We start from the raw sequence: 14,329 nt of genomic DNA, 5'->3' as shown, positions 1-14,329 counted from the left end.
GGAAGAATCTACCTTTTCACAACAGATCTGCTCCGAATATTGATCATTTAAAAAAAAATTAAAGACTGCAAATTGCAATTCCAAGTGTACCAAGATATAGTTGTCCACCTAAACTGACAGACTGCTCAGCATCAACCAAAGTAGGAGCCTGCGTTTACTCTGTAGGAGTAAATGCAGAGGAGTTGCAGAGGTAGAAAAATCTATAGCACTGTAGCTATCAGATATACACTCCAAAAATCTGCCACTCCTGAAGAAAAGCCAGAAGTAATATGATTTAAGTTCACCACAAACATTGGAAGGGACTCTAATTTTGACCTAGATGAAAAATATGTGTGTTGTAGAAAACTAACATTGTATATCACACACTGTAAACAGACATCCCCCTACCTAATATTGAAACAGTTTAATGGCAGCAAAATTCAGTTTTTTCTTTTGTTTGTTTTTTTTTTTCAGCAGAGACCTGGCCTTAAATACCTTAATAATTTAGATAAAAGTATGTTCATGTGATAGAATATTCCAGTCTGAGTTTGAGACGCAAAGCCAAATAGGAATATGTGAGGAGACTTAAACCATGACTTTGTTCATGCTGTTCTGCAAAGAAGAAAGGGTTAAAATTTAAGACCCTACTTAGGTAAAGCTGGTAGACACATGTTAAAAACAATTACCACTCTAATTGCAGAGAATGGTGTTTTTTTGGTGGTTGAACACAAATACTTGTCTTTCTACATTTTTATTTTTGTCAAGAATATTTTTACTAGTACAGTTTTTCTTACTGTTATACTTTGTGCTAATCTATCACATCCATTCATTCATTGTCTATTCTTGCTTATCCAAGGTTTCAGAATACATCCTGGATACTCCACCAGTCCTTCACAGGATAAAACCAAAACACATAGCAAACAGACATGCACACAGCCATACCTACAGGCAAATTAGAGAGAGCATTTAGCTAACAGTCATATCATTAGATTGTGAGAGGAAGCCTGAGTGCCTGGATGGAACCTACACATGTGCCAGGAGAACATTCAAACTCCATGCAGAACGAACTCAGGCTGGATGGAATTCAACTCAGAACTTTCTTGCTGCAAAGCAACAGTGATACCAACTCCTTCGCCGTACAGCCCATATTGCATACAGCCCCAAATAAAATACACAAATGTTTGTAGCTGGAAAGTAATAGTATGTTTAAAGAATGTGAATACATTTGCAATGCACTTTCAGTCAAAAACAAATTCAACACAATACTATCGCTTCACAGATTAATCTCCTTCTGTTTAAATATTATTCAAACTACATTGCTTCAAACATATTTCTGTCTCTTTTTACAAGCATTTTTTTCTGTCAGTGACACCACACACTTTCAACATGTGGCCTGAATAATTCGGCTTTCCTCTGTGTCATCAAAGTGAATGAAACATAAGTGAAATTGATGAGATTGTTACTGTTCAAGTCCCAGAAGTGTCTTCACATCTGCTAACAAAAGTGTCAGCGTTCATTGCAGTGCATGGGCTACATATAAATAATAAATCTTCCTTTTGTGCTCCTTAAATATTAATCTTTCCTCAGATCCTATAGTGTGCTGATAAAATGTAGATGAATGCAGCTGACAATGGGAAATGAATTTCTGTGATTTATACAAGAAGCTGTTATTTGAATAATGGAAAGGCAGGTCACATGTGTTAATTTATTAATTTATTCATTTTTTGCTTATTTTTGAAAAATATGTTCCCACCTTTTATTCTTATCTAAGTCATTTCTGCTTATTTTCATCTTAGATTAAGTTTTAGTATCTTGGTATGGTTTGCTACTTGGAACATTTAAAAAATATAATTAATAATACCATCTGCATTTTCCAGTAACCACAAAGTTGTGAATAAACTTAAAGTTTCACAGTATGTATTTGAAGAAGATTGTGCTTGTCCCAGAAATAACTTTGTTTTGTGTAGTAAAAATTACAGTTTGTGACATCATGTTTAGTAAAACATATTTTATTTTCATTACAATTTCACCTAATTTACTTTATAAGGTGTACAGTGAGCACATGGGTCAAATTGATGAATTGTTATATCATATATCATCAATAGGTGGCAGCAGATAGTACAGCTCAGTAAATTAATGAATCCAACAGCCCAGGAGAAACAACATCAGCAAAAACACACACACGATTTAAATTCATATATGTTTCTGTATTTGGTTTTGGTTATAATTAGTTTATTAATGCATGTAATAATTGATTTTCAGAGTTTCTTGGACGTTTAGACTTTTACCCCAAGTACAATAAATTTATGGATTTCCCAATACATAAAGCAGGAGATTTTATGGATTGACAGCACTTTTTGCTCAAGGAAGTTTTTACACAGTTGTAAAAACAAAACACTAATAAAAATGTTAGAGTTTGAAGGAAAAGAGAACATGCATTTTTGAACTAATACATCTGGGTACTTAAAAATTAATTTTCAAAACTTTATGTTTTTCATTTCACTTAGCCTAACATTTAGTGCACATTTTTTGATCAACAAAAAAACATGTACACAACATTTTGCTTCACAAGATTTGTTGAAAAAATAATTAGTATTTGGAAAATTAAAAAATTGAGTCAAAATTTGACATCACAATTGGATATCCCTAAAGAAACTTTAGAAGGTTTCTTTGTTTGCTTTTACAATGTTTCTGTAATGACATGCGACTGTGGCTTATTGTTAGTTTAGAACTGGAAAAGAGTAAAGTTGGGTTTGAGGCCAAGTGGAGCTAAACATAGCACAGTATAAATAAGTCACTACCAATAGTGATACTGCCCCACCTCAGTTCCTACTGAGAGTTAAATTCCCTGAGTGCCAGAGTAGAAATGCAATCTAAAAATCTAAATTTCTGAGGTGCTTCATTTTGAGCTTTAATTTTTGTATGCTATAATCATCAAGTCTAACAGACACAAAATCTCTGCGTAATTAATCCGTATAATAAAAGAGTTGCACTTTTTGATTTGTATTTATGACATAAACTTTCTGACAATATTCTAATAAGTTGAGCTGCATCTGTCCACTTTGCTGAGTGGAAACCCACAGTGCCAATACTAACAGTTTAGAGATTCTCTACCGCAGGCCCTTCCCCGGTGGGCGTGCGTAATGGCCACAGCCCTCTCTAAATATAACTCCCCTTCAAAACAGAAGGAGAGAAAAAGACAGAACGGAATTCGTTCTCGATCAAAAGCAATCTGGGAAGTTGTCAGGAAAGAATGTTCCCGGATATACTGTGAGTCTTACACCGTTTAGATTCATTTCATTGCCCCGGGTGGTGCTGGTGGAGCGCACAGCAGGGAGGCGCATTGTTTGTATGCAAACTGGACGGCATGGCCATTGTATGCGATTGGGCATATATGGAGCCGCTGCTGGCTCGGAGGACACCGCCCGTCTAAATTCTCAAGGAGAGTTGCTCTCGGCTCTTTTCTTGCTTTCATGTGACTTTCTCCTTCTTTCGAAAGTGATTGGCTTCCTCGCTATGAGTTGCCTGGATGTGATGTACCACCAAAGCTATGGAGCGCACTACCTCCCCGCAGCTGCGTACAAGGCAACATACTATAACCACCATCAGCAGCAACAACAGGTGAGACGCTGAGAGAAGTACTTTTTTGCGCAACAGACAAAAGCTTTTGTTTACTTTCTCTCGGAGATATTATTCAGATTTAACACAATTATTAATTCCCGAAAAGCTGTGGTAATGGGGATTTAAGATCTGAATTTTAAAATTGTGACTATTAAGTTTTGAAAAACTAAACTAAGAGTAATACGGGCAGCATCTTAATATCTGTCGCCTTTGATTTGACTTTTCAATGATTAAATTCCAATCTAGGCTTCAGTATTCACTTCAGGTCAGGCGTAATGACACAGAACGATTAATCCTGCGGTCAAACAGTGATGTAATGACAGCCAGTCACTCACATAGGAATGTGGACCACAGCATGACAAATAGCTGGAATGCAGTTTGTGAATAAAAAAAGTTATCTTCACACGACTCCTAGATTGCTTTCGTAAAACAAGTTATTACTGACAGACACTTTCCCAAAAAGTTTAGTTATCGGTGGTTAGAAGGCATCCACTGATATTCTTGAGATGTGGCACCAAAACCAAAGGCTACACAGAATTTTAGAAGTTTGTTAAAGTTTATTTTAAAAATAAACGTGATTGTCTTTAGAAGTTTTTAAAACTTAAATTCATGTTTTCAGGTGTATATCTGTAAAACTATGCTTTTCTGACACGTGCAAATGTTAGTGTCAATCAGTTTTTAATTCTGTTTCTCTCCTAAATTTGACATAAATAAGTGATCCTGTCATTTTTAGGTGACAGACCATCAGTCACTGACATAAACGGGAATAATGAGGGACAAAAAAGAAAGCATATTAACATAAACAAATACATGTTGCCACTCACCAAAGTTTGTCATTTTCTTTCTTTAATTAATGCTAAAAAACATCCATTCAAAACTGTCTTGCAGTGTGGAGGGAGAAGAGAATTTATAGGAGTGGACATTAGGACTGCATATTATATCCCAAAATTTTTAAGAAATTTTATTTAATACATAAGTGTATGCAATGTTGATAGTGCACATCAGAATGAAATGTTAGACATTAGGCTCAGCAGTTCATGCTTTACTTAACAAGACATTCAACCTGTTGAATGAAGGGTCACTCCAGTAGATCCATAAATTATAGAATGTAGCGAGAGAGTATTGGAAGCATTTTAATAATTGTTGAGAGGTAAAGGTGTTACAAAAGTGTAAAGGTTTTTCATGGTGAAAAAAACATTGCAGTATGTTGCAATATTTGAAAACTTCACCATCACTTGAATTCCAAATATCATTAATTCATTGTGGACTTTGCCCACATGATCCCTAACTGGTGGTGTGACTGATTCCCTAACTGGTGGTGTCACTTGAATATTTTATGTCAGTAAAATATTCAAGTTTATTTTACTTGTATTAGCACCCCAAACATTTTACATCTATTCTGTCTATAGTTTTCAAGGTCTAGAACTAATTTGTTCGTCTATACATTTCTTTGTCTTTTTCTCGGTTCTCTCCTCCAGAAGAGGTTAAGTGCTTACAACAAGATGCAGGAGTGTACAGAGCAGCAGGAGCCACCTCAGGGAGGAATGAGAGGGATGTTGCAGGGGGTTCAGCAGGGTCCTGCAGCAGCAATTGCTGAATCAAGTCCTAGATCTTCTGCTGAATCAGAGTTAAAGGACAATACTCCACCAGCTGAGGCAGAATACTTGAGCTCGCGGTGTGTGTTGTTCACCTACTTTCAAGGTGACATTGGGGACGTTGTGGATGAACATTTCTCCCGTGCTCTCAGTCAACCAAGCTCCTTTAGTGTTGAGAGCAAGCCCATTAGAGTGACTGAGGTCACTTCCACAGCCACTAACAACCTATGGAAAGGTAAGAATATAAAGTTTCTCACTGAACAAAAAAGAAGATGAAAAAAATCCTTTGGCATGTTTTTTTTTTTTGACTGTTTTAGATGGTGGTTCCCATCCTGATGGTCAGGGCACTTCAGCTTGGAGCAGTCCTTTCCCACCTCAAGTCAGTTCCTGTCTACCATCGGTTTCCGTCTCAGTCCACCCAGAGTTCTCCTCCAGCCCTGTTTCCTTCAGTCATCCAGATGGAGCGCTATGGGCTAGCCATGTGCTTTCCCAAGCCAGCATCCCATCTTCAGCTTCACTCTCTGACAGCTGGGCCTACAGTCTGAGTCCCCAGGGCACAAGTGGCTATCCTAACGTTCATGATGTCTACCACTCACACCCACGGTCCCATCCCCACATCCACACCAGGCACCATCACCCCATGCTTCATTCTTACTCACCCCACAGCCCAGCTTTGGATCCCAGATTCAATGCATTGCTGCTGCCGGGTGTTAGGAGCCAAAGTCAAGCTGCCACCAGCACTGGTAGCTCTCCACACAGTGAAGGGGGCAAAACAGAGCTAGATCTCAGTAGCAACAGCCCTATCTCTGCAGCCTCTGTCTCCTGGACCCCTCAGGCCCTGCATGGATCCTTGGAGACTTATGACTCAGGTATTTTAAAACAGTTTATTTATTTAACACATAATTTGAATTGTTAAAACAATTTGGTTAGCCTTCCCTGCTCTCAGGTTACAATGCCACATTAGTGCATGTTAAATGTTTCAATTTGGCTGGAAACTTGCAAATTTTGTTGCTGCTTTCTTAGCCAAACATTATTCGTGTTACTATATAGAGTTCCTTTGGTAAGGGTTGCTGACTTTATCAATTTGTCTTATTAGCTGGGACTTTTTAGTCAACTTTGAGTGCTATAAGAGCTCACTAAACCTTTGGATTTTGTGTGAAACTAATTTGTGCAACAAAATCAAAGGTGGTAAGTTCTAAAGATGTTCCTAGTCTCGTAGTTTGGAAATTCTCCTTTCAGACTTACTATTGGATTACTTGACTGATCTTAATGTAATAGACCAGACTTTGCTCAGGTCAGAATCACATAGGAAGTTCCAACAATTTCTTAATTTTAGACAGTAATATGTGCAATTGGTAATGGAAAGTTAAAGAAAATCCCCTTGTCTTTTTTTCTCTGCAGCTATTGATCAGACCAAGGTGAAGACATCCATTTGGTTCTAGTGGATGAACTAAAGACAGACTATCTGCTCACACCAAAAAATAACTAACTATGTGACCTTATGGCTGCATGACCAGCACTGTAATGTAAAATGTAGATGAAGAACACTACCTACAGTTTCATTTATGTATGTGTCCTCACAGTCCTAATGAAAATGAACTCAGGCTTGTACTGGTGTGACAATGATGCAGTGGTGACCTGTCACAACCCCTCAAATAATGACAAAAGTCTACTAGCTGTAGGAATAGAAAAACTCTTTTGTTGGTGCAAATTTTTTGGCTTTTAATTTAATGTGAGACCAAGGAGTTCTGTTTAAAGAGCTTGATTTTGATCCACATTATTGGCTCATTGTTGATGTTTGTTACTGTAAATTTCTTGCTGCGTGTGCATTGTTTACCGTGCTAAAAAGTTTTTTGGTGAATGATGTATGAAAACCGTTGCTTAATTGATTTCTATGCTTATTTGTTTTCAGAAATGTGTAATGTAAATACAGTTGCTTTATGTTGAAGTAATAAATTAATTGAAAAAAAAATTATTGTGTATTTACTTTAGTAAAGCCTAGAAAAAGCCAACACAATTCAAGAAAACCTGTCTAAACTAGGCTAAATCAGTTCATTGCTGACAAACTCTCTTGCAGGGAGTTTGCTGCATTCCAAAGGCAGTTATTGTACTGAAAACATCCACACACATTTCCAGACTGGGCACAAAAGAATGCATTTCCTGTCTGGATAGGAAGTTTGTTAGGCTGAACCAGACTACTCATGTGCACAGACACAAACATGGATAGACAGTGGTTGGTTTTGGTTGCAGTTAGCTTAATACATTACAATAATTCAGTATTAATAAAATCTGCATGCATGATCTTAGTCTGAAATGAAAGCTAATATGTAAAATGACTACAGAAGTGTCAGACAGTGTTACTGTGTTAGTATAACTACTGAACATGGAAAATGAAAAGTATTAGATCTTACTAAAAGTCTATCTAGGAAACATCATTTTAGTATCTGAATTCTATATGCAAAAAATGTAATCTGCAATATTTTAACAGATATGAAAGCACTTTTTAATTTCATATGTCGTGTTTAACTTTCTTAAGACAGGAAAACTGATTATGTTTCACTGACATAATGCTTCAGCTATCTATGTCATTCACATGCAACTCTTTTTGAAAATGTACTCATAACTATATAATCTGCCATTCAATAATCCTATAAAATGAAAATGTCCTTTGACTTCAATTTAAAATCTATATAGACAAAGCATCAAAAAGAAAAACAACAAAAAGTATTTAGAGTAATTGTTTACTAATACAATTAGGAATATTTTTTACACTTTGTTTTGCTTTGTTGGTACAGACAGTACCAACAAGGAATAAACATGTTCTGGTCAACATTTTATTGACCAGGACAATAAAACATTGCACACATCAATATAATAATGTTAAAGCTCTTTGAGGCACAATCCAGGTACATTTCTCTATTAGTTGATTTAGATGATAGACAACTTTTTGAGTCAGGAATCGAGAGATGACATGTAATATCCCAGTAGAAAAATGACAAATAATCCAGAAGAAGATATTATATTACCTACTTCACTCTAAAGCGTCATTCGTCTTTCACGTTGGTGATATGAGTGATACATAAAGAGTTAGAGAGAAGGGCAAACATTAGTAATGTTTTTTAGAGCTGGATCTTTTGAGATATTCTGACTGGTGCTTCCTGGTCTCTGCATAGTTAATTTGTGCAGTAAGCATCTTCAAAACTTTCAATTTTCGAAAGCCAACTGATGGTACTGTTGTATGACAGCATGTACAACAAAATGATAGTTTTGAATCTCTTAATTGAAGTTAATTGAAGTTAGATTAAGTCCCCAGCAGCTCAGTGTAAATCAATATGAAGTTCCCTGGTGTGGCTGAAGCACATCTACTGCATGTGTTTTCTTTTTCCATGAGTGGCCTGACCAGGTGGTATGACCAGCAATACCAGCCCACCAACATTCCAGCCTCAGCTCCCACGTATCTCATTCTTCATCTCCACTAAACAGTGGGACTTTAAATCTGGAACACAGCAGCTGCATGTCCAGATGGAGAATCAACAAATCTTAATGCAATGCAAGGAAAAGACACATAGCTGAAGGGAGAGGACACATTTAAAAGTTAGCTTTTTACTGTTCTGAATTCTCTTCAGTTCTCAAGAATATTTTTATAATGTTGGTATTTAGTTGTTTTAATTCTCCCAAACACAAAGCATTAGATAAAAAACACATGCCATGAACAGTCAATTAAAAACATAACAGAATTCTTTTATGGATGCAGCATGTGCAAAACTGAAGCCCTGTTCATGTTAAGTTTCATGTTTCTCCATGCTTTAGACGGACATGCTTGTTAAATGACTGGCACAAAATTTAACAGTAAATCAAGAAAAGCATAGATTTGATATAGATGTTTCACATTTTCTCATAGGAACATGTTATGCTATAGAGAGGTTAAACTTTATGGGCAGTGGGTAGAAGCAGCCAAAATGGTATTTTTCTATATGCTTTGGCTCCTGAGATAGTTTTACAAGAGTGTGTGTATGCATCAGGTTTAAACCTCTCTACAATAACAGTGTTCTTGTTCCACAAATGTATTGTATCTATTTTCTATGACATTCTTTTAACCATTAAAGATGATACTCAGATTTCAACATACATTGTCATACTTCTATAAAAGATTACATTTTACCACCAAAAAGAGAACAGTATAGTAAACAGGTAAATAGTTTGTGAGTGTAAAAGTGGAGGGATCCATTAAGCATGACTGGTAGTTGCTAATTAATAAAGTTGAAAAATTTGGATGGCAGTTGTGTTAAAGAAATCCTTTGCTCACTTGTTTACAGGATCCATTATATGATTTTCAAAACATAATGTAATTGAAAACCCTTGAAACAATTTGCTTTAGAAATTGTAAAAGTCCAATAGTGTGGAACTTATATCTAAAAGTGTTGTTATATAAAAAAGAAACAATAATGACCACTTTTCTTACTGTCTTTATGATGTTTGGTTGTCCAAAATGTGTTTCCCACCAATGTTTGGGCTCATTCCAGGAGTATTTAAAAGGCTGGCTCCTCATTTGCATTAGCCTGTAGCCTCTGAATCTGCATGTAGTGCACTAACATGCTAACCGGCATCCCACTGGCAGCCTTGCAGAATCACCACAGGCACTTCCACTGCAGGAAGACAGTACAAAACGCTCCTTGAATATTTGTAAAACTATGTTCACATAATTATAAAGATTAACAAGGAGACAGTAAGAAATTTAGGAAACTCTGTATGCTTAACATTAAATTTTGATTAAACATCAAACAGTCATTGTTTTGTGCTGATACTGAAATTCTTCAGAGCATTCTTAAATGCTTCTTTAAGCAGCTTATGATTTGCAAAAACAATATAAAACATATGTGTTTGAAACCCTTTCTCATTTAACTAAGATTTTGTGGTCCTACAAACAAGTACATCCATACAAACAGATGTACTTTGTATTTTCTTTTCTCATTGGCAATCAAGTTCAAAAGTACTATTAAATTGGAAAAACTCAATTATAAACTGAGGTATACAGAACCACATGCATCAACATTGCACTAAACCTTAACAAAAGAAAAAAGTATAAACTCTGAGCCAATTTCTGGTTATGGGTCCTCATCTCCTTGTTGACATAATTGCCTTTTCCATCAGTACCCTTCATGTAATTTCTATGACAAAGAGCTATATTTATTTTTAACAATAGCAGAAAATAGTTTAATTTTCTTTTTCATTTTTTGAATTATAGATCTGCTGGTCAACAGCCACATCTCATCTTAAACATTTTTGATACCACCTCAAACTAAACAATTTACTTACAAGAGTAAGCTAAAATTTAGATTGTTCTAATTTATTCTCTTCCATCCATCCATTTTCTGTACACCATTGTCCCCAGTGGGGTCGGGAGGTGCTGGTGCCTATCTCCAGCTAACGTTCCGGGCTAGAGGCGGGGTCACCCTGGACAGGTCGCCAGTCTGTCGCAGGGCAATTTGTTTTCTTATATCTGTAACAATCTATCTATATCTTTAGCATATCAGTTTGATAACTGTTTTTTTTTATATTCAAATCAAACAAAATGGGCAACTACTAAACAGTTTAGCATGATTAAGTGCTTTGCATGTGTTTGACATTTTGCCACTTTAGATTTATACTGTATATCATATTATAACATAATAATCCCCTCTGCATGACGCCATTAGTGTTGGTTTTCTGAAAGCTCATTTTGGTCTCATCTGAACAAGTTATCTTCTTCATATGTTTGCTGTGTCCCTTACATAGCTTTTAGCTAACTGTATCAGTTCCTCTCACTTGTGAATGTCAGCAGCTCCGTGTTTCTCTATGAGATCTTGAAAGGTTGACATTTTGTTTGTAATATAACTTTATCCCTGACCTGACTCCTGCATTCTTTGGTCTTCATGATGCTGTTTGTGCATTAATGTTCCCACAAACCCGAGGATCTCACATAGGTATTTATAATAGGATTTATTTATACACAAGTGAATCACAATTACTGATTAGGTAACTTCTGAAGACATTTGGTTGCACTGGATTTTATATGGGTACGTCATAACAAAATGGGGTAATTATAAATAGATGGCACACCATTTAGATTTTTGTAGAATCGGAAAATTAAGGAAAAGTATCGTTTTCCTTCCACTCCACAATAATGTGTTACTTTCTGTTGGTCTATGACATAAAATACCAATAAATTTCAGCAATGTTTGTTTTTATGGCTTCAACAAATTATATAATGTATGTATGTTGAAATTATATAGATTCAAGAGTTTGAATATTACTTCAAGGCACTCTTTGCAGTAGTATTCAGGCACTCTGAGTAAATCTAGTCTGATGATATTTTTTTTAATCTCTCAAGTGTCATGTCTGACTAAATAATCAAAAACTAGCAAAAACTAAATTAACTAAAACAAAATTAATTGAACGCAAAATAATTGCAACAAACTGAGCTGAACTGAAGGCGGAAGAAATAAGAAACAGAATGAAAGTTATAGAAAACAGATGTTTTGGCCAGCCAAACAAAGTCAGAATTCAGAAAAAAAGGATGAAAAGCAAGAGTGAAATAAAGAAAGCTGATCAGTCATAACAAGGCACAGCCTCACATTCCAGAGTAATTGAGCGGATGATTAGTTGAACAATCAGCAGCACAACTCCAGCTGTCTGAACAAAAATCTTTATATATACAGAGATCTGGATGAAGGAAAAGATAAAGATAAGTAAGAAATGCATATGGCAGCCATTTCCATTCAATGGTATTCTTCCCAACTCATGCAAGCTTACTTACAAATCACTTGGGTAATTAGCACAAATTTACCCTCCTTGTACATGTATTAAGGGTGTTAGGGGTATTAGTGAACGGCTCAGCTTTCAACACTGTTTTTGTCAACGGGGCAGCCTAATGAAGCGTGCAGGGACTGTCACAGAATACTTGCTTTACTGATTGTGTGAGATTCTCCAAATCTCCTGTGCTTTTCAAGGATACCTGATTCCTCCTAAATCAACAGAATGAGCACACCCAGGGAGTTTGGTGAGATAACACACACACACACGTATATATATATATATATATATATATATATATATATATATATATATATATATATATATATATATATATATAGGAGGGACTGGCGCCCTTTTGCAAACTAGCAAATTTTGAGGTGATAATATTAGATGGAAATATTGAAACAATATCTTAAGACATCATCCAGGAAATAAAAGTTGGGCACAAATGTGTCTTCTTAATGTACTGACTATACTCATACCATAAATTGCCAGATTAAACCTATAACTTAACCCTGTGGCTGAAAGACAAGCACCATTTCTTCCTAAATACTAAACGTGTAGGCCTGGAGAAAATGCAATAAAAGGTCATGCATTGATGATCTAACGCAGGGGTCTCAAACTCCAGTCCTCAAGGGCCGCAGTCCTTCAACTTTTAGATGTGCCTCTGCTGCACCACACCTGAATAGAATAATTAGGTCATTAAGGCTCTGGAGAACTGATCTACACAAGGAGGAGGTCATTAAGTCATTTCATTCCAGTGTTTTGTACCTGTGGCACATCTAAAAACTGTAGGACTGCGGCCCTTGAGGACTGGAGTTTGAGACCCCTGATCTAACGGAACCTAACTTGAAATTTTGGGCGCTATTTCCAAACGTAACGTTAGGACAGAAATAACACTCCACATCATAGTGAAGAATACCATCGTCTGGGGCTACAAATAGACTAAATCAAGAATAGTTGAAAATGCCAGTAATTTTTGACCTTCGGGTGTCTCCTGGGAAAGGTGAAGTAGATGAGAGATTTTACTTATTTTTTTACATGCAAGCACAAAACTGAATCACCACAATAGCAGCTCTTCTGGAAGAAAACTAAAGTTGTGGAATAGGCTAGTCAGTGCTAAATATTTACAGAAAATCTGCAGGAAAAGAGATGTCCACATTCTTAAAGAACTGGAGAACTTTTACAAGATAGAGTCAGCTTTGCCAAGTCAAGATGTAAGATTCTGATAGAGTCCTATTGAAGAAGACTGAATGCTGCAATTGAATCAAAAGGAGCTCTAACTCATTTTAAGTTTTCTAATGTGTACACTTGAGCCTTACATTCTTACATTGTTGATATGATTGCATATTTCTATAATATAAATTAGACCTGCCTTGAGATGGCATTTGTTGTAAACTGAAGTGGTAAAAATAAACTGAACTGAATCCCTTACAAGGCAACTTTAATTTGTTGATCATTTTCCCACACAAAGACATGTATCTGTTAGTTCTACAGGGTTAGCCAGAATGCTTTGAGCAGTTCTTTGATCATGGCTTCCCTTTTATTATTTTGGGATGTTTTGAGGGTGCAGTGTAAAATGCAGGCATTTCAGCTTCAACGCTGGTGTTTATGTTTGCGGTCTCACATGGAATGAGAAGTAAATGGCATCCATGAGGCTTGCTGGAGCTTTGACTGTAAAGGCAAGACAGTTAATTTAAAAACCAATACACAGCTGCCCCACAGGAAAAGATCAACATTTTCACTGTTTACAATGTGCAGCAAGAACACCCACCCATAACACAGGCCAGTCACATTCCACTGCTTGCCCACATGCAGAGCAGCCAGAAAACATCATGCCTTCCCTTTTTAGTCTGTTACATCAAGTAGCAAGTACTGGCAAAAAATTTAAAGCAAGTGACCTTAAATACTAACAACTCAGACTGCAGCAAATCCTCCTATGATTAGCAACAGTGCCAACTTTTATAGTAAAATCAATGTAATGAAAGAAAAGTGTGATAGAAGAATTATTTATTAGCTGAGTGAATAAAAAAATAATTGATATTCCTATTTTGTTAGAGACCACCCATTCATAAAGGTTTGTAGCATCAGTAGCAGGAGTAATCGGTTGTTTCTGTCAGACTCAGCCTGGGTGTCAGTAACTACAGTGGAAACCAATACATAGCTGTCATTCCTGTGCTGAGCGAAAGCAAATTTAGCAGCCAACACCTGTTTCCCCTGCTCATTCTTTACTGTGGGCTGCTTCTCCACAGCTCTGCTTGGATCAAAAGGAGCAACAATTCAGGGACCAATATATTTTATAATATTTATGCCATACGTATTATTAGCATTTATTGTTT

General features: G+C 36.3%; 1 protein-coding gene across 2 annotated transcripts; it reads left to right on the top strand.

Moving 5' to 3' along the window:
• Positions 1-3,177: 3,177 nt before the first annotated feature.
• On the top strand, positions 3,178-7,156 carry vgll3 (vestigial like family member 3). Of its 2 annotated transcripts, XM_023336507.1 has the most exons (5): positions 3,178-3,249; positions 3,479-3,600; positions 5,079-5,430; positions 5,513-6,064; positions 6,597-7,156. In XM_023336507.1, exons 2-5 carry the CDS (start codon positions 3,496-3,498, stop codon positions 6,635-6,637), a joined length of 1,050 nt encoding a protein of 349 aa, XP_023192275.1. In that variant the 5' UTR covers positions 3,178-3,249; positions 3,479-3,495; the 3' UTR covers positions 6,638-7,156. The 2 variants fall into 2 exon arrangements, with proteins under 2 accessions (XP_023192275.1, XP_014324888.1); XM_014469402.2 differs by having other exon boundaries at positions 3,178-3,600.
• Positions 7,157-14,329: the final 7,173 nt, after the last annotated feature.

This window comes from Xiphophorus maculatus, chromosome 7, assembly GCF_002775205.1.
Source record: "Xiphophorus maculatus strain JP 163 A chromosome 7, X_maculatus-5.0-male, whole genome shotgun sequence".
In the NCBI taxonomy this organism is placed as follows: domain Eukaryota; kingdom Metazoa; phylum Chordata; class Actinopteri; order Cyprinodontiformes; family Poeciliidae; genus Xiphophorus; species Xiphophorus maculatus.
Note: the sequence above shows the minus strand (reverse complement) of the source record. Positions and strands in the feature narration are given on the sequence as shown.

What these genes read in the sequence shown, in the direction of transcription:
- vgll3 (XM_014469402.2), top strand. Translation starts at nt 3,331, where the DNA reads ATGCAAACTGGACGGCATGGCCATTGTATGCGATTGGGCATATATGGA. An exon ending in CACTAACAACCTATGGAAAG is followed by an intron (nt 5,431 to 5,512) that starts GTAAGAATATAA and finishes TGACTGTTTTAG; the next exon opens with ATGGTGGTTCCCATCCTGAT. An exon ending in CTTGGAGACTTATGACTCAG is followed by an intron (nt 6,065 to 6,596) that starts GTATTTTAAAAC and finishes TTTTCTCTGCAG; the next exon opens with CTATTGATCAGACCAAGGTG.